Below are 24,911 nucleotides of genomic sequence, written 5' to 3'. Positions count from 1 at the left end.
ATACTAAGGGGAAAAGAGAGGAAATATTTAATGTAGTAGTTTGAGACTTGTACTAAAGAAACTTGTATGTTTTTGAATTATCGATTAACTCAGCCACCACATTGCTTTTTAAATATTTAAATGTAAAATTAGAAAATCAATAAACACTGAAAAAAAGAATATGCTAAGAACTTTGAATAAGGAAAGCTTTTGGTTACCCAAAAATAACTTGTTCTGAAATTATAAATATTTGGGATATTTTGAACATGGATGGGGAACTAAAATTGAAAAAAGCAGTGCAAATGCAATTAAGATATGCTTTGGTTAGAAAAGATATTCTAAACTGATATTATTGAAACTATTAGAGAAATGTGACAAATGTTGGTAGGCAATTGTATATTTACTCAAAACAATAAAAATTGTATTTGCTTAGTGTGAAAAAATGTCTATTACCAGAAGAAGAGAAGATGTACTAGAGCAAGGGTGTCAAACTGCCAGCCCACGGGCCAGTTTCATCATACTGAACCCGTGCAAACCCCTTTGCCGGTAATGCAAAAAGAGTTGCAAATCGTCACGAAATGTCACATGACGTGATGAGTTTGACACCCGTGTACTAGAGGATGTAATATTGGATTTAGTTTGAAGAAGCTTACATGTACCATGGAATCACTAATGGACTCGATCACCACATTGTCTATTAGGCACTTGATTGTAAAAATAGAAAATTAATATTTATTAAAAATGATATGCAGAACTGGGAACCGAGCACCTATTTCCTGAACAATATACAAGCACCTGATTGGACATTTCCAGATAACCAGGGGATAGCCAGGGTGGGGAAAGGGAAGAAGGAACTTTCCTTTGTCGTGTTTGTATGGGAAAACATTAGATTCAGTTTATGCTACTTTTGTAACTATTTAAACTTCAGTAAAGTATACTTTCAGCAGAACAAATGGCCAGGAATCTCTCTTTCCAAATGACTTAAGTGGGACGGTTGACACCAATTTTTAGTGGTGGGTGACAGTAGATAATGTCAGACTTTTCCCAACTTACACGTTTAGGAAATAAAGACCCTCAACTCCATTTTTTGAAGTGAAAAGTTCTTTTATTAAAGTCAAGTGGTTACAGCAAAAACAAAGCTTGATCTGAATATTCCCGTGAAAAGTCTGCAATTTTTCACTTCCTTGGGACCTTCCCCCTTGACCAGTCCATCAGAGTCCAATAATATTTCTTGAGAGGTTGGTAACTCTCTGGTGTAGTTTCACGTAGTTCCCAGGCTTAATCCTTGATTGGCTGGTTTATTCTGGATTGACAGCTCTGGGTCCTCCTCCCTTTTCCTTACACCAGGATGCTCAATTCTTACTTCCCCAATTGCCTCCCGCATCCCTTACATTTTATGGCAGGATGCCAGTGAAGCAAAGTATGCTGAAAATGGCAGGCCTGACTTTTTGCCTCCCCCCCACAAAAAAAAAAGAGTCCTATAAAAGGAGACAAAAAAGGAGAGACAGTTAGAATTCAACGGGGTTTAACTGGATATTTGTGGTGGAATTTGTGAAGAAGAGTTGGGCATTCTGTCTCTGAGGGAGGGAAATCTTCCATGAAATTAAATATTGGATTTTCCCTCAATGTTTACAAGAATCTAAACAAACCTGTTTTGGGGACAGTCTTCTAGGAGTTTTTAAGACCTCTAGGTTTTTGTGGTCTGTCCATACCTTGAAAAGGGTCTTACTCCCTTCTAAGTGCCTCCAGGTCAGGAGTACCCAGTGTACTGCATATGCTTTTTTCCCAAACCGCCCTGCCTCTGTTAGTTTCTTGGAGGTATAAGGGTATGGCTGCAGAACCCGTTGGTCATTTTTCTGAAGCAATATGACACCCACTGCCACATCACTAGCATCTGGGGCGTTCGGGACCAGGTACTTCAGAATGGGCTTGGCTGTGAATACCACTTGGCATTCCATTGTCCATGTTAAAGGTTGAGTGTGTTCGGGTTTCTCCTCCCCTTTTGTTTTGGTGATGGGCAGAGGTATCTGGGAAGAATTGACAGTAAAAAATTGTGAACCCCAGGAGTTGCTTTCAGGTGCATGGGGGGGCCCACTTCAATATGGCTTGCACCGTCTCAGGATCCATTTCAGCCCCCTCGTGGGAGATGCAGTAGCCCAAATACACAATTTTATATTTGTGGAATTCACATTTAGAAAGCTTGCCATAGTCAGGCAGCACAGAGTTTCTTTAGCATCGCTCTGACTAGTTTTATATGCTCTAGCATAGTTTTGGAATAGAACAGAATGTCATTGAGATAAATTAAGACCACCTTATATATTCATGCAGGACTTCATTAATCAACTTCATAAAAATGGCAGGGCACCTTACAGTCCAAAAGGGAGTATGCAAAAATGAAAACATCCCAGGGGACAATTGAACTCAGTTTTCTATTCATCCCCCTCTTTAATGTGCAGTCTGTAGCAGGCTTCCTGTAGGTCTAATTTTGTAAAAAAAAAATTCCCTTTTGCCAAGTGGACAAGCATGTCCTTCATTAATAGCAGGGGGCAAACAAATTGCATTTAATCCGCAGTAGTCCACGTATAAATCAAGGGATACGTCCTTCTTTTCTTGGAACAGTACAGGGGCAATATGTGAGTTAGATGGCTGGATAAACCCCCTCTGCAAGTTTTTGTCTATAAAAGTCTGGAATTTCTTGAGGTCTCTCGGGTTCATGGAGTGCAATTTAGACTTAGTTTAGCCCCTAGTATGATTCTATGGAGTAGTTGGAGGGATAGTGATGGGGAACCACATCAAAGTCCTTTTCACTGAAAGTTTCTTGTAAATTCCAGTACTCTTGGGGAATACTGGGTTCTGCCTTATGTTGTTCTCACGCCATGGCAACATCTTCCCTGGGTTATGGTTTTAATCCTTGTCCTGGCTTTTCTATCAGCGAGGAGATCCTCAGATCTCTTCCAGAGGGCTCCCACAGATTGTTTAAAGTTGGATAGCTCTGAAGCATTGGCCTTATGGAGGGTCACCACCCACTCTGCTGCCTCTTTCAGTGCTAGAGTCATGCTCCACACCTTGGCCCCTTTGAATAGCCCCATATTCCTGCATGTAGATTCACACTTGGGTCAGGAAGAATGCCAGTTGTTCTGAATCACCATTGATGTCAATGCTGCTAACATTGAATGTTATTGCTTGACATGAGATGAAGAAGTAGCTATTTCACATGTTAAATTTGTGTATTGCTTTAAGACTTGTGTATTGTTTTAGTTTAAAATTGGTGGGAGGGAAGAGTAGGAATGCACTTTGAAGGCCATTTGTCTCTCTAAAGAAGATAAGACTTTGGCGGTTCTTCTAACAGAAGGGAAGCTGATTCTTTAAATTAACTGGAGAATATGATTAATGACAAAATTAGAAAGGTGGAGAATTGTGTTTAATTATATTGTGCAAGGGGCGGAGATTTCAGATTCCAGCTTCCTTCGAGCAAACATTTGCCGGTGTATTACGCTAATAAAGGACTTTTAAGGTAAACAATGCCTCAGAGTCACTTGAAAACCCCATACGTCGGAAACTTGACAATTGAATTTCACCTCCAAGGATGGGGGTCTGTGATCCCTTCTCCGTGATGGGATGGCCCATGCCGGTGGTGGTGGTTGAGCCAGTGGTGCTGACTTTGGTTGTCCTAGCTGTGGTGTTGGCATCGGCTGTGATGCGAGTACCAGCAGAGGTGGAGCAGGCATCACAGCAGCCATGGTGGTAGGTGCAGCTGTGGTACTCTCTGCTTTGTCTGGAATGAGCTGGTTGGGTAGCAGTGTCAACTCGGCCCGGGCTTAGAGGTCTTCAAAGACACCTCTTAGTAAATTAACAGCCTGCTCAAAGAGGACATTGTTGCAGTCCAGTTCGCCTCTCACTGCCCTGCACTTATCCTTAACGCATGTGGATCTCCAACAACTCCCTTGGCTTCCCTGGATGAAAGTTACCTGAGGGCTTTTCATCCCAATCATCCTTTTTACGAACCCCCAGCAACCCCCAGGGCTTCAATTGGTCCATTGGAGGCTTCTGCTTCCTCTTCCCAGTCAGGGTAGTCTCCGCCGCTCTGGGGTCTTGAATGGGTTCTTCCCAAGCCTCCATCTCCTCCTGCTCACTTTTGTGTTTAAACATTTTGTGCACAATCCTCATTGTGCATCTCCAGGTTGATTGCTACTGCAGATCCAGCTTAATGTGAGGCTTGTCCCAACTTGGATGTTTAGGAAAGATAGATCCTCAATTCCATTTTTTGAAGTGATTTTTTTTACTAAAGTCAAGTGGTTACAGCAAAAGCAAAGCTGGATCTGTGTATTCCTACATAAAGTTTGCAATTTTCCCCTTGGGGCCTCCTCCCTTGACCAGTCCAACTGTGTCCAATATTTCTTTTTGATGTTTTAACACCTTTAAAGGTTGGTGTCTCTCTGGTATAGTTTCGCATACTGTTCTGAGGTTTTGTCCTTGATTCGCTAGTTTATTCCAGATTGACAGCTTTGGTTCCTGTCACCCTGACATCCCTCTCACTTTTCCTTACATCTTCCCATGCTCAATTCTTAATTCCTCAATTGCCTCACTCCTCCCTTGTATTTTATGGCAAGATGCCAGCGAAATGAAGTATGCTGAAGGCCTGATACATAATCCATTTTAGACAGGGATGTATTCCCACTTTGAGCTATAAGTAGGTAACTTTCAACTGAGATCTGTAATCTCTGAAGGCACATAGATGCACTTCAGCATATTCCTTTCTATGCTTTAAAAGTAAGGTTAGCAGTCTTTTTATTTTAAGTTTTATTGATTTTCTAATTTTACATTTAAGTATTTAAAAAGCAACGTGGTGGCTGAGTTAATCAATAATTCAAAAACATACAAGTTTCTTTAGTACAAGTCTCAAACTACTACATTAAATATTTCCTCTCTTTTCCCCTTAGTATTTACTGTCTCATGTTAACTAATGCAATTGTTATTATAGCAATTAAATAAAAATAACATTTTTACATTTATCAATAATTTTTAACTTATACATATCCGAGTTAGTTTACCATTCAGTCTAGACAATCAATGTCCTAAGTAGTTTTTCCCAATTTTTAGTTTCCCATTAATATTTAAATTTAACATTTAATATTTCTAACTCCCAAATTTTAAATAACCAAAGTTCCCTTTATCACAATTCATCAGAAGATCTAATGTTCAGGATACACGTCTTATCTGTTTGAATATATTCTAATTCTCACCATCTTACATCAAGTAATTAATAATACAATATAACATTTTCTATTAATTTCCAAATGTCTTAAATTTAGTAACCAAAATTTCTCATTTCAACATTAAATTTCGTCTCTTTTTCTCTTAATGTCTACTATCTCATATTTAAGCTAGTAGCTTTTATAACAGCTAAGTAAAAACATGTTTATTACATTTATCAATAGGTTTTAGCATATATATCTTAATTACTTTTACATTAAATCTTAATAAACAAATCAATATTCATATTTAACTTTTAATATTTATACTTCCAAGTTTTAAATGACCAGTTTTCTTTATCTCAGTTCATAACAAAGTCTAGTATTCAAAGAACACATCATATTTATTTGAGTATATTCTATTTTAATCCTCACTAATAAGTCAAAACCCCAATTTTTTTCAGCCTTATTCTAGCTTTCTTTCTTGGCCAACTTGCCTTCCATATCCGTGTTTTTAAGTCATCAAATAGATCTCCCTCTGTTATTATATATATTATTTGAGATAAAAGAGGCCATCCTGTCACCATTTTTTGGGAAGGGCTAACAAATCATCTCTATTTTTCCATCTCAACGTAGTTGTCCTGAAATGGTTATCTTTCCTTCGGTCTGTTCTTCTTTTTGATCCTCAGGTTTCTTCTGGTTTATATAGAAAGTCTTTTCCATTTTCAGTGTTAACTGTGTTTGTTGATCAGTTGAATCTTCTATCGTAGTATTTGATTGTTCCACTTCTATTATATTCTGTGTAATTGATTCTTTAGTTGTAATCAAAGTTGCGGTTCGTATATCTAGGCTGACATCTTGTTCTTTTCTGTAGCTTCTTATTTCATCAGTAGCTGTAACAACAGTTTCATAAATTGCTTTCAAGATAAAGAGAATCTGTTCCTGATCTTCATCCATGTTCTCTTAGTAGTGTGTTAAATTAGAAGCTTTACAATCAGAGAATGAAAATAGTTTTGTCACTGGGTATAGAACAAAGCTGGGCTTCTAACAGCTGATATCTGCCAAGGTTGCAAAAGTCTTATCTATAGTCCGGGCTTCGAGCCAAGTCTCTTTTAGTCTCTAACAGGCTGTAGTATCAGGTTTAGCCACAAGATGTTGCCCATACCAATTAGGATTTTTTTAAGTCCAAGATTTTTATAATCCTTTTTCTAATTTTACCTTTTTGTAAGTAAAAAACCAAATCTTCAATAAGAATAAGAAGTCTTTCAGTCCTCGAATTTTACAAAGATAGAAATCCAGTTAAAATCAGGTTATTCTTTCAGCATTTTAAACTCCCCTGGATAGTCAGGGGAGTTTTTAGAAGGTGGGATAGAATTTCCCTTCCCTCTCGCCACAGGGGGGAAAATACTTTGGGCAGCTTATACTGGTGAGAAAAATAGGATTGAAGAGAGGTTCAGATCTCACCCAGTCTCATCCGTGGTGCTTTATAGGTGCCTGGTGATAAGTTTGACTTGGGCTGTCTGCAGCCTAGTGACGGGCCATAGTTCTATGGCCGGTCTTTCGTTTGTTGGTTTGGAGGGCTGCTCTGCATAAAGCACCGCCCTCCCACAATCAAGCAGGGGTCCCCTCCTTGCTTGTCGCCCCTACAGGGTAACTTTCAACCCTTTCCAGGGTCCTCCAGCGGTGGGAAATCGGACGTTGTAGATGGAGCTCACCTTCCAGTGGCCGTGGTGGCAAACCAGAAGTCCCAACTTAGCAGTCTTTTTAATTGCCTTACATTAGATGCCATCCTGTACAGCAGTACCCTTGTTATTATCAATGGTAATATTCAGAGTTGACTACCCCAATATGCAGTTATTTTAAGAATCACGGTTAAATTACAAATCTTTCTTGAATGAGAATAACCTAGTGAACCAGTATCATTTATGTAAAATCTCAATGTGCCTTTAGTAATCAGGCATTACTAAAATCTCTATTTAACTAGTTTTAGAATGCCAAGCTGCTATTTTAAATTGATTTGATTTTGAATGCTTCTCCCCCCTTAAAATTATTATGGTAAGTTGTCCGAAGCTGTTTAACTCAGAAAAGAACTATTAAATATTTCAAATCAACTTACATGATTAGCAGTATAGAGCCAATACTGAGGTGATGGTGTATATTTTGGTGCAATTCTTCTGGAGGACAAGCCAAGCTGCTCTCTAACTCAAAAACATAGGAACATTGCTTTATCTTCTCCCTCTCTTCTGCCACCATGTTGAAGCCAGTCTGTTTAGAGATAGTAAGAGTCTAATGGCACACTAAACAAAGTTCAGCTGCCCCCCTCCTCTTTTGAGATATTCAGCAGAGTACCCCACAATTTTCATAATCCTATTGTGGCCTGATTCATACACATGGCATGCTGACTGTAACTACAAAGAGGTGTAGGTCAATACTATCTAGAGGGCTGCAGATTCCATTTTCCTAGGCTGAGGCATTATTAAAATGTTCTAATATAGTCTCCTCTATGATGTGCCTTTTTCTTACTCAATGCTCTCAACCTTACCATATATCTTATAGTTGTTGTTGTTAGATGCTAAGTCGTGACCGACCCATCGTGACCCCATGGACAATGTTCCTCCAGGCCTTCCTGTCCTCTACCATCTATATCTTATAGTACATGCAAACATTTTGATATACAATTTTCACGTAAATTGCATAGCCTTTCTTTTCTAATGAGCTTCAGCTCTGATGTTATGTAGCATGTAATCAATACTGTAAATAGTATGGTAAGGGCTGAGTTATGTACTAGTTTTCATTAGTATAATTCATTTTTACTACCCAATTCTTATACTCACTGCTAATGTTGTTCGGTTGCAGATGATCATTACTAAAGCTTTCCTGTCTTCCTGTGTACAATGGTTACCATAGGGATCACCGCCCTGATATATTAGCATAATCCAGCTAGCTGCCAAATTAGAAACATTAGAGATTCAATGAGGCATGAGCATAATTATAAGAACGCTCAATAGATCTGTTTAAAATTATGTCTTACTTCCGTTTGCAAGATGGGTCTCATTAATTCGTCCTATTACTTTTTGTTTGTTGTTTATCTTACTGATCTGCACCAGGCCAGAATTGGTCATATTGCTGAAGACTTCTCGACATATCCTCAGTCTGTAAATGTAGTGGCCCTTATCATTCACGCTTTCTGTTTCAAAACTATAAAGAATAGATGATTTAGAACACATAATACAGAATCATAGGACCTGGAGTGACCTCAGAGGTCTTCTAGTCCAATCCCCTGCTCAAGGTAGGAACCTTACATATGATTCCAGTCAAATTGATGTCCAGACTATTTTTCAAAACTAGTACCCATATTTACACATATTTACCCTCATTTACACATTTACAACTATATTTATCCCAACACAGGAAAATAAAAAACAGTATTTCCTACTGTTAACAATATTTTCCTGGAATATTTCTTATAATGCTAATCTGGTCTTCGCCTCTCAAATGAAGGAATAGTTAATAGCCACAACACAATTAACAGTATGTTCCTAATTTCATTACAAATAGAGCATCATCTCTTATGCTAAATCAAATGAGAAACATGGAATCTTGAACTACAGTGCATTCAGAAAATATTCAAACCCCCTTCACGTCTGAATACTTTCTGAATGTACTGTATATTAAAATATAAAGTTATGTTACTTGTATAAATTTCCTTTAAATATTTTTTCAGATTTGGTAACTGGGAAGTGTGGAAGCACTAAGAAAGGATTAAAATTAGCATGGCATGTGAAGATATAACACTTAAGTAGGGTTACATAAAGACAGGATAACCTTTATTTCCAAAAGCCTCATGAAAAACAGAATCTTGGGTATGGAGATGTTACAGATTTCTAAAAGCAATTTTTCTCAAAGTTGAACTTTGAGCAAAGTTAAAATTATGAGCAAGTATTGATCTTATATCAATCTCCATTAATTAGCTCTGATATTCAACAACTTTTCTTATCTCATTACAATGCTTTCTACTTCTGGCATTCAAGAGTGAAACATTCCCTAGTCTTATCTGTTTGATCTGAAACCCATTGACATTGTACCTTTGATTGAAAAGTGGCTTCAGTCTGTTCATCAACGCTAGTTCTTTTGAGGATTCTTGTTCCTGTTCCCCAAGAAGGTCACACGTCTTTTCTTCTGCCATCACAGTGGTTATGATGGCTAGTATCATAGCATGGTAGAAAGCATGAACCAGGAACATTCTATAAACAGCAATTTATAGAAAGTGAGGGAAGTAAGTTTTAAAAAGCTATTAATATGTCTGTTAATGCTTCCGACACATAAATCCTGAATTCAGCAAACTGTTTCAGGACTCATAACATAAATTAAGAGAATAGGAAAAGAATATGAAGCATTACTGGTCTCATAAAAATAATAATCTAGATGAAATAGTTCTTAAAAAGTGGAAAATTATGTTTATGGAATGGAAATTTCAACTACTATATGTTAACACTATTCTTGCAACATTTTCCTTAGTGCTTATTATATACTTTCTTTAGTGTCCTTTAATTCCTATGAGCTGCAAAGTGGAGGGGGGAACGCTTGCTTAATTTAATTAGATGCTTCTATTTCACATAAAATCCATTCTAACTATTTTCTGCAGGATACCAGTGAAAAAAAGATCTGGCAATATCAATTTCAGAAGATTATTCAGCTGGACACTTTTCTGGGTCTCTATAGTAGGATACCTAGAAAGTTTTTTTTTAATTAGAAGAGGCTTGAGGTAAAAATCTAAGAATCCTGGAGAAAGCTGTACTGCAGAGAATTTCAAGATAGAAATTATTCAGACCACCTATACTTCTTAGTTGCTGTAATCAGTTATATTTTATCCACTGAAATTGAGATTTATAACTATACATTATCGAGGTGCAATTTCTGCAGATTTCCTGTATGACAAAGTAGTGAATGATGGAATGTACAGTATGGCATTAGAAAAATGACCACAATCTGGGATCCTAACTATAGTCACAATCTTTTTCTTTTGGTGGCTGCTTTACAAAACATTCTACTGGCATTTCTATGTTTTTTGTGCTTTGCCTTCCATTTTATTGATGGAATCTATGACTACTAACTTTGGAAGGCCAGTAAATGTACAATTGTTCTGCACAAGTAAATAAACTGGTACTATTGGAGGACATATAAAGAAGAAATTAATTTGATAAGACCCCTGGATTGCACAAAGCCTTTTAAACTTATATCTTACAATTTCTCCACAAACAGAGAGTTCAGAAACTGGAAATGCCTATACTCAGATGATACAAATTATTCTGAATAAATTGTTCCTCTAAGTCAGATGTTTGGGATACGTAATATTAAAAAAATATTTTAATGTTACACTCAAAACTAGAAATTACACTTGGAAGTTCCTCTTTTTGACATAATGGAGGATTGGTTGGCTACACTCATCTTTCATATAGTATTCATACAAAACAGTTTCGGAGACTTCTTATCATCAATTCCTTTTGATATCTATAGAAAGTAATATGCCTATAGATACTATTCTATGCACTTGGCAACTCCTTTTTTCCTAAAGTAATAATTTTAAAAAAATAAAAGCTGAATTTCAAATAAAAAGCCAACTTCTACCCCTGTTCATAAAACTACATAATTACATAGGCATTCTTAGAAAAAAAAATGCTGCTCACTACCATTTAGAAATGATTGCACTTGAACAAGAAAAAAGAGGCAAAGTTGGAAGAGGGGTTAGTGGTAGAAAAATGACATATTAACTGTTTCCTTATGGGACATGGTGTTTTCAATTCAATACTTTCATCACAGCCACTATTTTGCAAACAAACATCACTGATGGCTCTCAAAATTCCAGATGTACCCTCTTCACTCACAACAGCTAAAAATTGTATTGGGATTTTAAAATATGAATTGATTGTCCATTAACAATCCAAAAATGTATTTGCAAGGTTGATAACCCCCAACTTGGTCACATGGTGGAGAATAGTAGTAGTTATACCTCTACGCAGGTCTAATTGCATCTAAAAATGTATCATGTTTAAATTTCTGTATAGGTACAAATTCTGCTTAAAGAAAAAAATAATATTTGCAACAACTGAGGGAATCAACAGACCATAATTGTTGGCCAAGCAGGGACAAAAGTAGCCAGAGATATTATTGAAGCCCGGGAAATGAGTCCTTTGTCAGTTAATAAGAGTGATTTACCATCAGTCTATCAATTACTTTGGAGCCAAGGGCACAGTGGCACAAGGAAACAATTAATAACTCAATAGGTAAAGGTTCCCCCGCACATGCGTGCTAGTCGTTTCTGACTCTAGGGGGCGGTGCTCATCTCCATTTCAAAGCCGAAGAGCCAGCGCTTGTCCGAGGACGTCTCCGTGGTCATGTGGCCGGCATGACTAGACGCCAAAGGCACACGGAACGCTGTTACCTTCCCACCGTAGTGGTCCCTATTTTTCTACTTGCATTTTTACGTGCTTTCAAACTGCTAGGTTGGCAGAAGCTGGGACGAGTAACAGGCGCTCAGTCTGTTATGTGGCACTCGGGATTCGACCTGTCAAACTGCCGACCTTCTGATCGACAAGCTCAGCGTCCTAACCCGCTGAGCCACCGCATCCCTTAATAACTCAATAGCCATCCATTAACACCCTAATAAATAACTAAAAAGGTTCCTTGTTCTTAATCTAGGCAGAAAAATATGACCAATTGTGAAGGAAACACTGTAAGGCTAAAGGCTCTGCAATACCATCTCCAACTGCACCTTTTCTTTTAGAATGAGAGACATGCATTAATACATGAAACTGCTTTCTACTATATGATGAGTTTTCTCAGCAGTTTGCCTTTTTTAATTTTGTTACTTTCATGTCAAACTGAATGCAATCAGACTATATAAACATTACTGCGGTTTCTGCTTCTTCATAAGGGAATGTAGCAATATACCACCTCTTTCCTCCTTGATGGTCTAACAGTGTACGTTGGGATTTTCCACGTGACATGCAAGTACCTGGCTACATCCTCCTTCTCCTGATCGACAACCAAACTACCGGTATGTATCAAACCGCCCAGTAGCCAACCTGATTTACAACGCACATTCATTAGTTCTTTCATGAAAGCATGCCACTTCTTGAGATTTATTTCAACGTGAAGCCCGTGACAGAAATAACTTCGCAAGTTTTAGAGCAGCAGAAGGGAGCGCCTGCAAAGGCAGAAGAAAACGAGCAACAACGCTCGTCCATTCTGCAAAGCAAAAGGTCAGGCTGAGGAAGGAGTCCTTCCTCTGGGGGTGTCTAATACGTTAAGACTGGTGTCTGACGCCGATGCCGGATCCTACTACTTCTTCGGGTAATAGCCCCGAACCTCTCACGGAACCCTGTGACTTTTCGTACTCCAAAACGGTACTTCCCCCTAGCCGTTCGCTACCGATACCTGGCGAAGAAGTCGGAAAACAGCGAGGCACAACCCACGCTCTGGGTTGTCTGAGGCGCTCTTGATACCGGAACCAGTGAAATGGGGGAGGGGGAAGGAATAATCTTCGTCCCTGCGGGAGGATTGGCTGCCAGCAAGAATTTTCTCTAATCGGAGAAAATCTACTCCCGGATGGCCCGCCTATTTGTCTTTGTCGCCCAATAAAAAGTGAAGATGACCGACTCCGTAGATGGCGCTCTAATAAGAAAGAAGTAAAAGTCTATGTCAATTATCCATCACGGGACCCTCACGTGCCTCTTTTTTATAATTTCCCGGAGGCGAGTTCCAGGAGGAGGGGCTTAGATTTTTGGAACGTCTGTGAGTGTCTTAAATTTCTTTTTTGCCCTGCCCACGAAGTGAATGGCTGTGAGAAACTAAGCCTGGGAAAAGAGTGGGCGGATAGATTCTCCAGCGAGCAAGTTGTTATCTTTTGTTGATGTAGAGCTGTCATCGTTAGAAACACGTTAAGTGTCGTCAACTCGGGCCGGGCTCTTGGTTAGAAGACTGGGGCTTTTTTTCCTATAGTTTTAATGTTTATGGTGACACTGCAGTCACATTTGTCCCTACATGTATAGGGAGGGAGGGTTTATCATCACAAGTGTTGACAAGTCTTGGAAATTGGGTCACATCCTTGCTCCTGGCAGACAACATACATTTGCTTAGCTTGTCCCAAATACTGTAACTCTATTTTGCTATAGAATATAATACCTTATCAATCCTTGCTGAAGGCAGGAGTCCTAATACAATTCCAGACAAATGAATGTCGAATATTTTCTTGAAAACACCCAGTGATGGAGCTTCCGCAACTCCGGGAGACAAGTTGTTCCATTGGTTAATTGTTCTGACTGTCCGGTAGTTCCAGGTTGGATCGTTCTTTAACCAGCTTCCGCTCATTGCTTCCTGTCCTGCCCACAGATGCTTTGGAGAATGTTAGACACAAACTGAAATCCACTGTGTTTGAGTTACAAATAGATAAGAAGTTTATTAGACTTCACAACAAAGTCTAAAAAGTAACGGTTTGCAAATCGTGGTGGATTCAGGAAGGCAAACAATGTAGCCAAGCATTGAACCACACCCCAAATTCCAAAATCACATATTATTATACATCCTATCGCGATGCCCCATTCCCTCCCCCATGGCCCCATTGGCTTAGGCTTTGGAGGTTACAATCTATCAGAAGCGCCTAAACAGAATACATTATCTCTGCCCCTGTTTGCTTACATTATACTAATAAGATCCCTCCCCTACTATCCTGTTTGTAGAAGAGAGATGTCTCCCATCTTCTACACCTGCCAGGGGTACCAGGCACCAGAAGGTACTTAAAAACAATTCCTAGATGGTGACTCACACTGGGCCCCATGGTAACTCCTGTTCTCCCCCTCCCTCCACTTGAGGCCTGTATTTTTCCCCATATACTCAAAGCATCTACTCAGGCAATTGCTTATAAAATGATTATTATAAAATATAAAATATGATTACATGATAATACTAAAAGCATATATATTTTTATTTTTAAATTTCCTCACTACTTCCAGTTATTTTCCACAAATCCACCCTTTTTCTGTTTACCCATTCTTTAAAAATAAAATATTAAAATCTTTCCAAATTTCTTTGTATTTCTAATTTCTTTTCATATTCTACAAAATTAGTTTCTTCATTGATTTGTGTAAGCTTATACATTTTTCTCCCTAATGATTTCCTTCTGATTAATTTGTATTATTCCTTCCACAGTACTCTGAACAATATTCTTAATGAGAGGGATGAGACAAGGTAAAAACATTAATCCCATAATGATTATTACAAGCATAAACAAAGCTTGCTTCCAATTTCTAAAAATTCCCCCTAAAAAGCCATTATCATCCAATATTCCAGTCCAAGTTTGTACAGGGACATGTGCTAATTTTTGCATTTTTTTAGTAATTTCTTCTATAACCTTTCCGTTATCTATTTGCAAACAACAGTTAGTTAAGTTAAATTTTCCATATACACCTCCCTCTTCTGCCAGCAAATAATCTAATGCTAACCTATTTTGATATATTGCTGTCCTCATTTGATTACTTTGTTTTGCCAGTTTTCAAAGCTAGTGATGTTTCATTAGTGATTATCTCTACTACAGCCTGTAGACGGATTTAACATATAGATTGGTGTTCTGTAACCCCAAGATCCATCCTCAGCCCATGTTGCTGGTCCATATACCTGTGTTATTCTCTCTGGAGGCCATTCATCATCTTTCCAAACCTGTTTTGAAGAAATTGTTATTGACCTTTTTTTCTTCTTTTCCTTCCCTTTCTCTTCATAGACCATTAATCCCAATTTTTCTCCAGTTTTTATTGGTAATAGGAAAATCCCGGGTTTGATGTTGCCTAATACACATGATCCACACCAATCTTTGGGTAATTTTGTATATGCATATTTACCACATATCCAGTAAAACTTTTCTGGAGCAGGCCAATCAATACTAGTATCATACCAATATTTATTTATAATAGTATTTTCAAAAGGATTTCTTGAAATGTTTTCCATTGTACCCCAATTATCTATTCTACTGATGTTATATATTCTTTGACCTTCACACACCAGATCACCTTTAGACAATTGGTTCTTTTTACATGGCTTATGAAAACAATTATGACCTATAATTGATGTTGCTAAGGCCCATTTTCTGTCTTTTTGTCCAACCCGGGTCCAGTTTTTAGTTACATTGATATTAGTTATTTCTACCTCTTTTGATTCCCAAGGCCACTGCTCTCCCATATTGGTAACCCCACATACATAACAATTTTTTACTCCCAAGGTGGAGGCAATTCGTTCAGCTAAATCAATAAAAAGATTTGTAGTTAATTGAGTTACTCCTTTATCCTTGTTTTTCCCATTTCCTTGTAAATGGAGTAAAATAAAGACTGCTTCTTAGGTTGGAGAGGTTTAGGTATGATTTGTATTTCTACTTCAGACACTGGGTCTGCTCCTTTTCCATTTATTCCTATACCGAACATCCAATTTTTATTTTTCCATGCAGTTTGTTGCACATACCAACTACCATTGCTGATAGTCAGATTTACTAGGTTACAGTCATCACTTCCACAAGTGGCTGTTGTTGTGGATACTTTTAAAAGTTGAATATTCAAATATTCTTTTGGACTTTCAGTGTTCCATTTTATACAGGATACAAAATGTACATTCATCTGGGGGACAAAGATATTTATGGTTTGATGCACAACCATCCACCGCTGCCCAATGATTGGCGGCTTTACATACATCAAATGTCACAGCAAAGGACTCAGTCAAGGATTTCTTCCATAGGGAAATCCCTAATATTATTTGGTTTCGTTCATGTCCATTTGATTTATGTGTTTTAAATTGTAAAGGCCATCTCCGTGGATCTTCTCTTGGATCATAACAAATCACCTTTTTATTTTTATCAGTACATGTTTGGTACTGAGTACCATTAAAAATACACTGGCCTACCGTATCGGTGCAATGATATTCTGTATGATATATCAGTGTTTGTCCTACTTGGTTTCCCATCTTGGTTTGACTGATGCAAGCTCTACACTGTGTAATCTGATTCTGTCTTGTCGATTCCACACTGGCGCCTGTAACAACTGAGTACAAGTGGTACACAACATATATGAATAGAAGTCTTCCCATGTTTTTAACAAATTTCCGGAGCTTCCCTCCTGCTTCCGTCTATCATAAATTTCTTGAATTGTTGGACAAGTTTTTAGAGTATAATGAAAAGTCTCAACAAGACCCTCTACCTCATAAGGTTCTAGTACCTGTTCTATAATTTTGATATCACATTCTGTTTTGCATCCTGTACATCTAACACAATCAATACAATGAGAACAACAACAACACTCACAATGACATTTACAATCACAAAACCAACACATCAGGTAAAAGATTAAGTTCTTGAATCTCTTGAGGCTGTTGGGATTCTGGGCACAATATGGATGTGAATTCGTTCCTGGTTCGGCATGCAATTACAGCTCCTATAAGACAAAAAAAGATAGCAAAACCTAATCCCACCCAGTCATATAGATCTGGTTTGGACATTCGGTTACTGTCGCTTGAGAGTGATCTTCAAAGGTTCTGGATTTGGAACACAGGTCCACTGTTCTTTTGGTTCAGCTACTGGTCCCTTCACTCGTGTATAATGGGTCCACCCTTTTTCTGCTGTCCGGACTGCAGTTTCAGAGGTCAGCAACACCTGGAACGGTCCATTCCACTTAGGTTGTAATTTTTCCTCCTTCCAACTCCAGATCAGGACCCAATTCCCCACACAGATCCTATGGACAGGAAACCCCAGAGGCAGTGTCTGCGCCAGCAATCCTTGCCTCCTTCATTGATCAAGATACTGGGACAGTTTATGCACATAATTTCTCATCACTTTATCTCTGGTACATAATGAATCCATGCAGATTTCTCCAGGTGGGAATCCCACCCCATATAACAATTCATACAGTGATAGTCCTATGTCTTTCCTTGGCTGAGTCTTAATTCTTAGAAGAGCCAAAGGTAAGCACTTGATCCAGGGCATCTTTGTTTCCAAAATTAGTTTACTGATTCCTTCTTTTAATTTTCCATTAGCCCTTTCCAGTATACCACTAGAGGGCGGATGCCAAGGTGTGTGAAACTTCCAGTTTATTCCCAATGCTTCCCCAATATTTTACAGGATTTTCCCAGTAAAATGACTACCTTGATCACTATCAGTTTGGGTTACTAATCCATATCTTGGAATAATTTGTTCCAATAGATTTTAGTAACTGTTTTAGCTGTAGCATTCACAGTGGGAAAAACCTCAATCCATCCTGTTAAATGATCAGTGATTACAAGGAGATATTTATAGTTACCCACTTTAGGTAGTTCAGTATAGTCTATTTGTATACATTGAAATGGTTTAAATGCTAGATGTCTTCCCCTGCTGGCTGCTTTCTTAAAGCTTGTCTGTTTATTTTCTTACAGACTAAACATGATTCCATCACTTGTGCTGCAATTGTATAAATCCCAAAGCAAGCATACAATTTCAAAATACAATCTACTAAAGCCTGTGTTCCCCAATTTCCTTCATGCAAATATCTTATTAATTCTTTAGCAATCTCTTTATTGATCACTTGTGTACCATCCAGTAGATGCCAAACACCATCTTTCCCCTCCTGTCCCCCTACTTGTCGTATTCACTCTTTTTCTTTATCATTAAATATTGGAACTTCAATCTTTGTTTTTACTTCCGGTATCATAATACTTTCATTGCTAGCTAATTTAGCTTCCTCATCAGCCAATCGATTTCCAATTATTTCAAAGGAATTTCCTTTTTGATGTGCATTAACATGTACTACTGCAGTTATTTTAGATTGTTCTAAGGACATTAACACTTGCTTAATTAATTTCTCATGTACTATTTCTTTCCCTTTACTGTTGATCATTCCCCAATCTCTCCATATTTTTCCAAAAGTATGGACTACACCAAAGGCATATCTAGAGTCTGTATAAACATTTCCTATTTTACCTTGCAACAATTTCAATGTCTGGTTTAGGGCATATAATTCGCACGTTTGTGCTGACCAATTAGTAGGTAGGCTACCAGCCTCCAAAAATTCCTTGGTGTGTTCATTCACAATAGCATATCCATTTTTCCTAATCCCTGCCTCTACTCGGGATGACCCATCTATAAACAGGGATTCCCCTTTCTCCAAGGGACATTCCTCCAGGTCAGGTCGTATTTTTGTTTGCATCTCAATTGCTTCAGAGCAAAAATGCTCCAAATTCTCTTCACTTGTTTGCGATTTATTCACTAAAAATTGAGCTGGATTCACATTATGATCCGTTGTCAAAACCAAATCATTCTTTTCCATTAAAATTGCCTCATATTTTAAAATTCTCGAATCAGTCAACCAGCGACCTGCTTTTTGCTGGAGAATTGTTCTTACTTGCTGAGGTGTGCTTACAACGAGAGCCCCCCCCAAATTTTCTGCTTTCCTGTACTAAGAGGGCCGTTGTTGCTATAGCCTGTACACAGACTGGCCATCCTCTTACTACAGGATCCATAATTTTTGACAGAAATGCTACAGGTTTGCGTTGACCCACCCAGGTTTGAGTCAAAACTCCATAAGCTATTCCTTCTTCTGCATTTACAAACAAATGAAAAGGTTGTCTAAATTGGGAAGGCTCAACACAGGAGCCTGGGTCAAAGCTTCTTTAATTTGCTTAAAATCTTCTTTTTCCTGATTCTCCCACTCCAAATCCCATGGTTCAGATTCAATCAATTTAGCATATAAAGGTTTAGTCAGACTAGCATAGTTGTCAATCCATAACCTACAATAGCCTACCAAACCTAGGAATTTTCTCAACTCCTTTTTATCTTTAGGAAGAGGCTGTTTAACCACCCCTTCAATTCCATCCAGTGTTATTTTTCTACTACCTTTACTTATCAAATGTCCCAAATACTTAGCCTCTCTTTCAACATATTGTAGTTTCTTCTTAGAAACTCTCAACCTCTTTTCTCCCAAAAATTCTAGCAATTTATCAGTTGATTCTTTTAGTTGATGTTGTTTCTTTCCTGAGATTAATAAATCATCTACATATTGTATCATGTATGTTTCTCCAGGGACATGGAATTGTTCCAATACCTGTTCCAACACTTGTCCAAACAGGTTTGGAGATTCCGTAAATCCCCGAGGAAGCACAGTCCATTGGTATTGTTGTTTCCTTCCTGTAAAGGGATTTTCCCATTCAAAAGCAAATAATGGACGTGATTCCTGTGCTAAGGGACAAGTCCAGAATGTATCTTTTAAATCAGACATGTCAAACACAAGGCCCAGGGGCCGGATGCGGCCCGCGGAGTGGTTTCATGTGGCCCACGAACCCATCCTGGAAATAGTGAGGGAACGGCCCACACTGCTTTGGCCCTGGCCCAGGCTGGCCAGAAGCCAATGTACAATTTCGTGGTGGCCATCTATGCTGAAACACATTCAGTCTTAGCTCCATAAGGCCGTCTGGAAACAGTGAGGGTCCAGCCCTTGCTGCGTTGGCCCCGCCCACTGGGTGCACGCTGCGGAGGTATCACCCTTTGTGAGGAATGAAGAAAGGCACCATTGCCTGGAAGTGGCCAGCACATGACCCTCCCTACTTCGAACAGGCTAGGGACTGGGCAGCATTGCGTTTCTCTTTAGATTCATGCCACCTGGCTCAGCCTCATCGCATTGTGAAGAGAGCACTCCGCTGCCTGCCAAAACCGGGCAGGCTGGGGGCTGGGCAGCACTGCGCAGGTAACATTGGCTCTCATGCTGCTCATGGCATCCCCTCCCCCTGTTCTGTACCAGCCTGCTACCGGCCCTGCAGATAAGGCAGGGACAACCCCTTTTACAAGAAGGCAAGAGGCTGGAACTAAGCCTGCCAAATTTATTAACATAAAAACATAAACAGAGCAAAGAGAGCAAAGAGAGCAAACACGAACCATGAAACAGGAACTATTCAAACGGTTGCCTTCAGCAAACCAGCCCTCCCACGCATTCCCCTTTTATACAGTTCAGGGCGTGGCTTCTCTCTGCCTCCTTCCAAGGTGCCCCATTGCCTTCCTCTGTTTACTCCTGATTGACTGCCTCCTGCGTCAGGCGTCCTTGAACAGAGCCAGCTGTGGGTCATCTTCATCCACGCTGTCAGGCTCACACAGCTGGGTCTGTGTCGTGACCAGGTGGGAGGGGCCTGGCTGAGGGCTCTCATCAGCAAGCTCTCCAACCCCCTCGGCAAGCTCTCCAGCAACCCCCCTCCTCCTCTGAATCATCCGACCCAAATGCCGAACCCACAGGCTGACCCTGAATCACAACACTATCCCGCACCGCAGGGCCCTTCCCCCGGGTCTGCCGATCCAGATTCGGTCGGGATGGAAATTGTTCATGAAAAGCGGTCACCAAAGCAGGGGCATGAACGGCAGTCACGTCTTCCCAGGTGAACTCCTCTGGTCCGTAACCTTTCCATTCAATCAGGTACTGGAAACGACCTTTCAGCCAACAGGTACTGGAAACGACCTTTCAGGTACTGGAAACGACCTTTCAGCCCTGATGCTGGCGACCTCGTACTCGAGGGTGCTGTCTCCATCACGAGGTCCTGATGGGGGAGGTTCTGCTTGGTGGAGTGGACAGGCCGGTTGCTCGGGGACCAACAGAGACCGATGAAAAACTGGGTGCACGCGCAGGGAACGTGGCAGAGTTAAGTGATAGGCAACCGGATTGATGACAGCCTCGATTAGGAACGGTCCTAAATATCGGTGATCTAACTTTCTCACCGGCCGTGTTGACGGTAGGTTCCTGGTGGACAACCAGACCCGATTTCCCACCGAAAGTGGAGGCGTATCCCGCCTTGACCGATCAGCAAAACCTTTGTAATCACCCTTGGCCTTCTCTAACTGACGTCGCACCAATCGATGGATCGCCTGTAACTCTGCCATGAAGTCGTTCGCTGCCAGCTCCGGTGAGTCCACGGGAGAAAGGGGGAAAAACCGGGGGTGATATCCCACATTGGCCAAGAACGGTGTCATCTGTGTGCAGGTGTGCTGCGAATTGTTAAATGCAAACTCAGCTATAGCCACATAGTCCACCCAATTGTTTTGCTGCAGATTGACGTAGCAGCGCAGATATTGTTCCAGGATACCGATGACCTTCTCGGTTCCCCCGTCAGTTTGAGGATGATGCGTGGATGAGAGGCAAATCTTGATATCCAATGCATGCATCAACTCCTGCCAGAAGCAGGCTGTAAACTGGGCCCCCCTATCAGAGACGAGGGAGGCCGTGCAGCCGAAACACCTGCTGAATGCTGAATGAACATATGACTAGTGGCGCCGGCTGATGGTAATCTGCGACGGGATGAAGTGCGCCATCTTGGTCAGCATGTCCACCACCACATACACTGTCGTAAAACCAGAGGATGGGGGTAAATCCATCAAGAAGTCCATGGACACAGCCCTCCAGGGTCTTTTGGGTGTCGGCAAGGGCTGCAGTAATCCAGGTGGGGCCCCTGTCGCTGACTTGGCCTGCCTGCATGGGATGCAGGAGGTAACATAGGACTGGATGTCGTGTCAGACTTGGGGCCACCAGAAGGTACGGGAGACCAGGTTCAGGGTCTTGAACAGGCCAAAATGCCCCACCGCCGGGTTATCGTGACACTGGCTGAGGATGAGTCCCCTGAGTGGCCCTCCCGGAACATAGAGCCGGTCACGATAATACAAGAGTCCATCTGTGACCATCCAAGGAGAATCTGGCCCCACCTCCTCCTTCCGCTGAGCCACCCACACCTCCTGCTGCTGTGCCTCCCGGATCCGAGCCCGTATATCAACCGGCTCCCGCACCGCAACAAAAGACTCGACGGGGATCACTGTCCTGGGCAGAAGCTTGTCTTCCACTCGGGAATATTTGGGCTTCCTGGACAGAGCATCCGCTCTTTGATTGTGCCCGCTAGGTATGTACCGAACTCGGAAGTCGAACCTCGCAAAGAAAAGAGACCACCGGATCTGGCGTTGATTCAAATTCCGAGCGGTCTGCAGTTTCCAAATTCTTATGGTCCGTCCGGACCTCGATTTGATGCTGCGCTCCCTCCAGATGATGCCTCCAGGCCTCAAATGCCACTTTGATGGCCAGCAGCTCCTTCTCCCAGATTGTATAATTGTGCTCCGAAGGGTTCAGTTTTCGTGAATGGTACGCGCAAGGGAAGAGGGTACCGCTGGGCGTCGTTGCCTGGAGTAACACCGCCCCAATGGCAATGTTGGAGGCGTCCGCCTCCACGACAAACGGCCGTTGCGGGTCAGGATGCTTCAAGATAGGCTCCTTCATGAAGGCTTCCTTCAAAGTCTGGAAAGCCCGTTGTTCTGGAGCATTCCACTGGAACCGAGTCTTCTTCTGCAGGAGCCGGGTGAGGGGGGCTGTCAAGGCAGCAAACCCAGGGATGAAAGTTCGGTAATAGTTGGCGAACCCAAGAAGTCGCTGAACATCCTTCACGCCACGCGGGGGTTGCCAACTCTGCAAAGACTCAACCTTACTCGGCTCCATGGTGATGCCCTCAGGAGAAATGCGGTGACCCAGGAAATCGATGGTCACCCGGTAGAACTGGCACTTCTCCAACTTGGCAAACATCCGATGTTCTCGGAGTCGCTGCAGGACCTGATGGAAATGCTGATGGTGCACCTCATGTGACGGGGAGTAGATCAGGATGTCGTCCACGTAGATCACGACAAACTGATCCAACAAATCCCAGAAAATGTCGTTCATGAAATGCTGAAACACAGCGGGGGCATTGGTCAGGCCAAACAGCATCACCGTGTACTCAAAATGTCCATAACGAGTACCAAACGCCATCTTCCACTCATCACCCGGCCGAACCCTCACGAGGTTGTAAGCTCCACGCAGGTCCAGTTTCGTGAAGATCTTAGCCTCCCGGAGTTGGTCCAAGAGTTTGGGAATGAGGGGCAGCGGGTAATGATTGTGCACCGTGATGGCGTTGAGTTTCCTATAATCGCAGCAAAGCCGCAATTCGCCGGACTTCTTTTTGACGAAGAGCACGGGTGCAGACACTGGCGAGGACGAGGGCCGGATGAAACCGCGAGCCAAATTCTTCTCCAGAAAGTCCCGCAATGCAGCCAACTCGGGGTCTGACATGGAGTACAAATGCCCCACTGGGAGAGGCGCATCAGGGACTAAATCAATGGGGCAGTCATAGGGCCTGTGCGGGGGTAATTGATCCGCCTCTGTCTCGCTGAACACATCAGCAAGGTCGGACAGTTCGGGAGGCAAGGAAACCCCTGGGGAACCCTCCACCTGGCCGGCACAGATATGGCGGGAGTGGTCCACGCACTGCAAGCTTGGGAAGGTGACCAAGTTCTGTGACCAATAGATCTGTGGGTCATGCACCCGGAGCCACCCCAGTCCCAAGACCACGGGGAAATGCAGATCTGAGGTGATATAGAACTGGATGGCCTCCATATGGGAACTGATGGCCATACATAATGGTTGTGTGGCGGCCGTAATTGGCCCAGACAGGAGCACTCGACCATCGATAGTCTCCACTAACATGGGCGGATCCACCAGGCACTGGGGAACAGCCCATTTGGCCACAAATGCTGAGTCCATAAAATTTGTGGTGGCCCCAGAGTCAATTAAGGCATGGACTGGAATCCCCTCTGTCTTGCCAGGAAGGATCAGACGTGCCTCCAAAATCAGATGCTGTGGAGGTCCACAGGCAGCATCGGAAAGACGTCGCTCAGTGTTGTTGTGGGACGCCCGATCTATCACACCGTCTAGATCGGGCTTGGGGCGTTTCCTGACAGAAAAGTAGGGGACTTTCTCAGGGCAGACTCGGTCACTGATGCCCGCTGTCGCTTCTTTGGGCAAAAAGCAGCCAAATGCCCAGGGTCCCCGCAGTAAAAACACAACCCCCCCCGATCGTCGTCTGTTCATTTCAGTCACCGATAGACGAGACCTGGCAGCACCCAGCTCCATTGGCTCCTCCCTTTGAACTGGGGTCTCACGCACAACAGGGGCTGCAGGGGTCTGTGGGGTGGCACGGCGACTCCTTCGCTGCTGCAACCGAGCATCGATCCGCAGGCAGAGATGGATCAGCCCATTCAGGTCTGAGGGAATATCCACACGGGCCAGCTCATCCAACATCTCCTCCGACAATCCATCCTGGAAGGCATCCATAAGCGCAGCCTCATTCCAGGCGGAATCCTGGCTAAGCAGCCGAAAATCGCTGATATAGCCCTGTAGGGGGCATTGCCTCAGACCCTGCCTCAGAGCTTTCAGGCATCTTTATAGGGTCCTCATACATCAGACGCATATGATCACAAAACCCCACAAAGTTGTCCAACAATGGACTAGTTTGAGCCAGCAGAGGCGTGCCCCAACGAGCTGCATCACCCAAAAGAAGGCTTAACACAAACCCCACCTTATCCCGGTCAGTGGGGAAATCAGCTGCTCTCACGCTGATAAAGAGCTGGCATTGTCCCAGGAAAGCAGGAAACAGTTCTGGATTGCCAGTAAATTTATCCGGCATCGCAACTTGGCATTTTCTCCTGGGTGGGGGTGATGGTGGGGGTGCAGCATGGACCTGAGTTTGCAATTGAGCCACTTGAGCTGCCAACAAAGTGAGTTGCTGGGCGAGCTGGGCATTCTCAGCACGTAGCTGCTCCATAATAATAGTAAGGGGTGGGAGGCTGAAGGCAAACTGTTCTGTATCAGCCTGCTACCGGCCCTGCAGATAAGGCAGGGACAACCCCTT

The 24,911-nt window shown here is 41.9% G+C and overlaps 1 protein-coding gene and 1 long non-coding RNA gene across 5 annotated transcripts in view; both read right to left on the bottom strand.

The window, feature by feature from the left end:
• Positions 1–12,778, bottom strand: part of M6PR (mannose-6-phosphate receptor, cation dependent) — an 81,199-nt gene extending 68,421 nt beyond the window's left edge. For all 4 annotated transcript variants that reach the window (XR_014491436.1, XM_083354488.1, XM_083354486.1 and 1 more), the window contains exons 1-5: positions 12,609–12,778; positions 9,257–9,415; positions 8,203–8,369; positions 8,006–8,115; positions 7,288–7,436 (exon numbers count right to left, since the gene is read on the bottom strand). Coding sequence is in view for 3 of the 4 variants with exons in the window: in XM_083354488.1 (XP_083210614.1) it covers positions 7,288–7,436; positions 8,006–8,115; positions 8,203–8,369; positions 9,257–9,414 (584 nt within the window). In the remaining variant the exon portion in view is untranslated. The remainder of the gene's footprint in view (positions 1–7,287; positions 7,437–8,005; positions 8,116–8,202; positions 8,370–9,256; positions 9,416–12,608) is intronic.
• LOC310635498 overlaps positions 1–24,911 on the bottom strand; it is an 838,887-nt gene that overhangs the window by 465,686 nt on the left and 348,290 nt on the right. The window lies entirely within an intron of this gene.

This window comes from Vipera ursinii (assembly GCF_947247035.1).
Source record: "Vipera ursinii genome assembly, chromosome: 2".
Classification (NCBI taxonomy): Eukaryota; Metazoa; Chordata; class Lepidosauria; order Squamata; family Viperidae; genus Vipera; species Vipera ursinii.
This window is presented reverse-complemented; position numbering and strand designations above follow the sequence as displayed.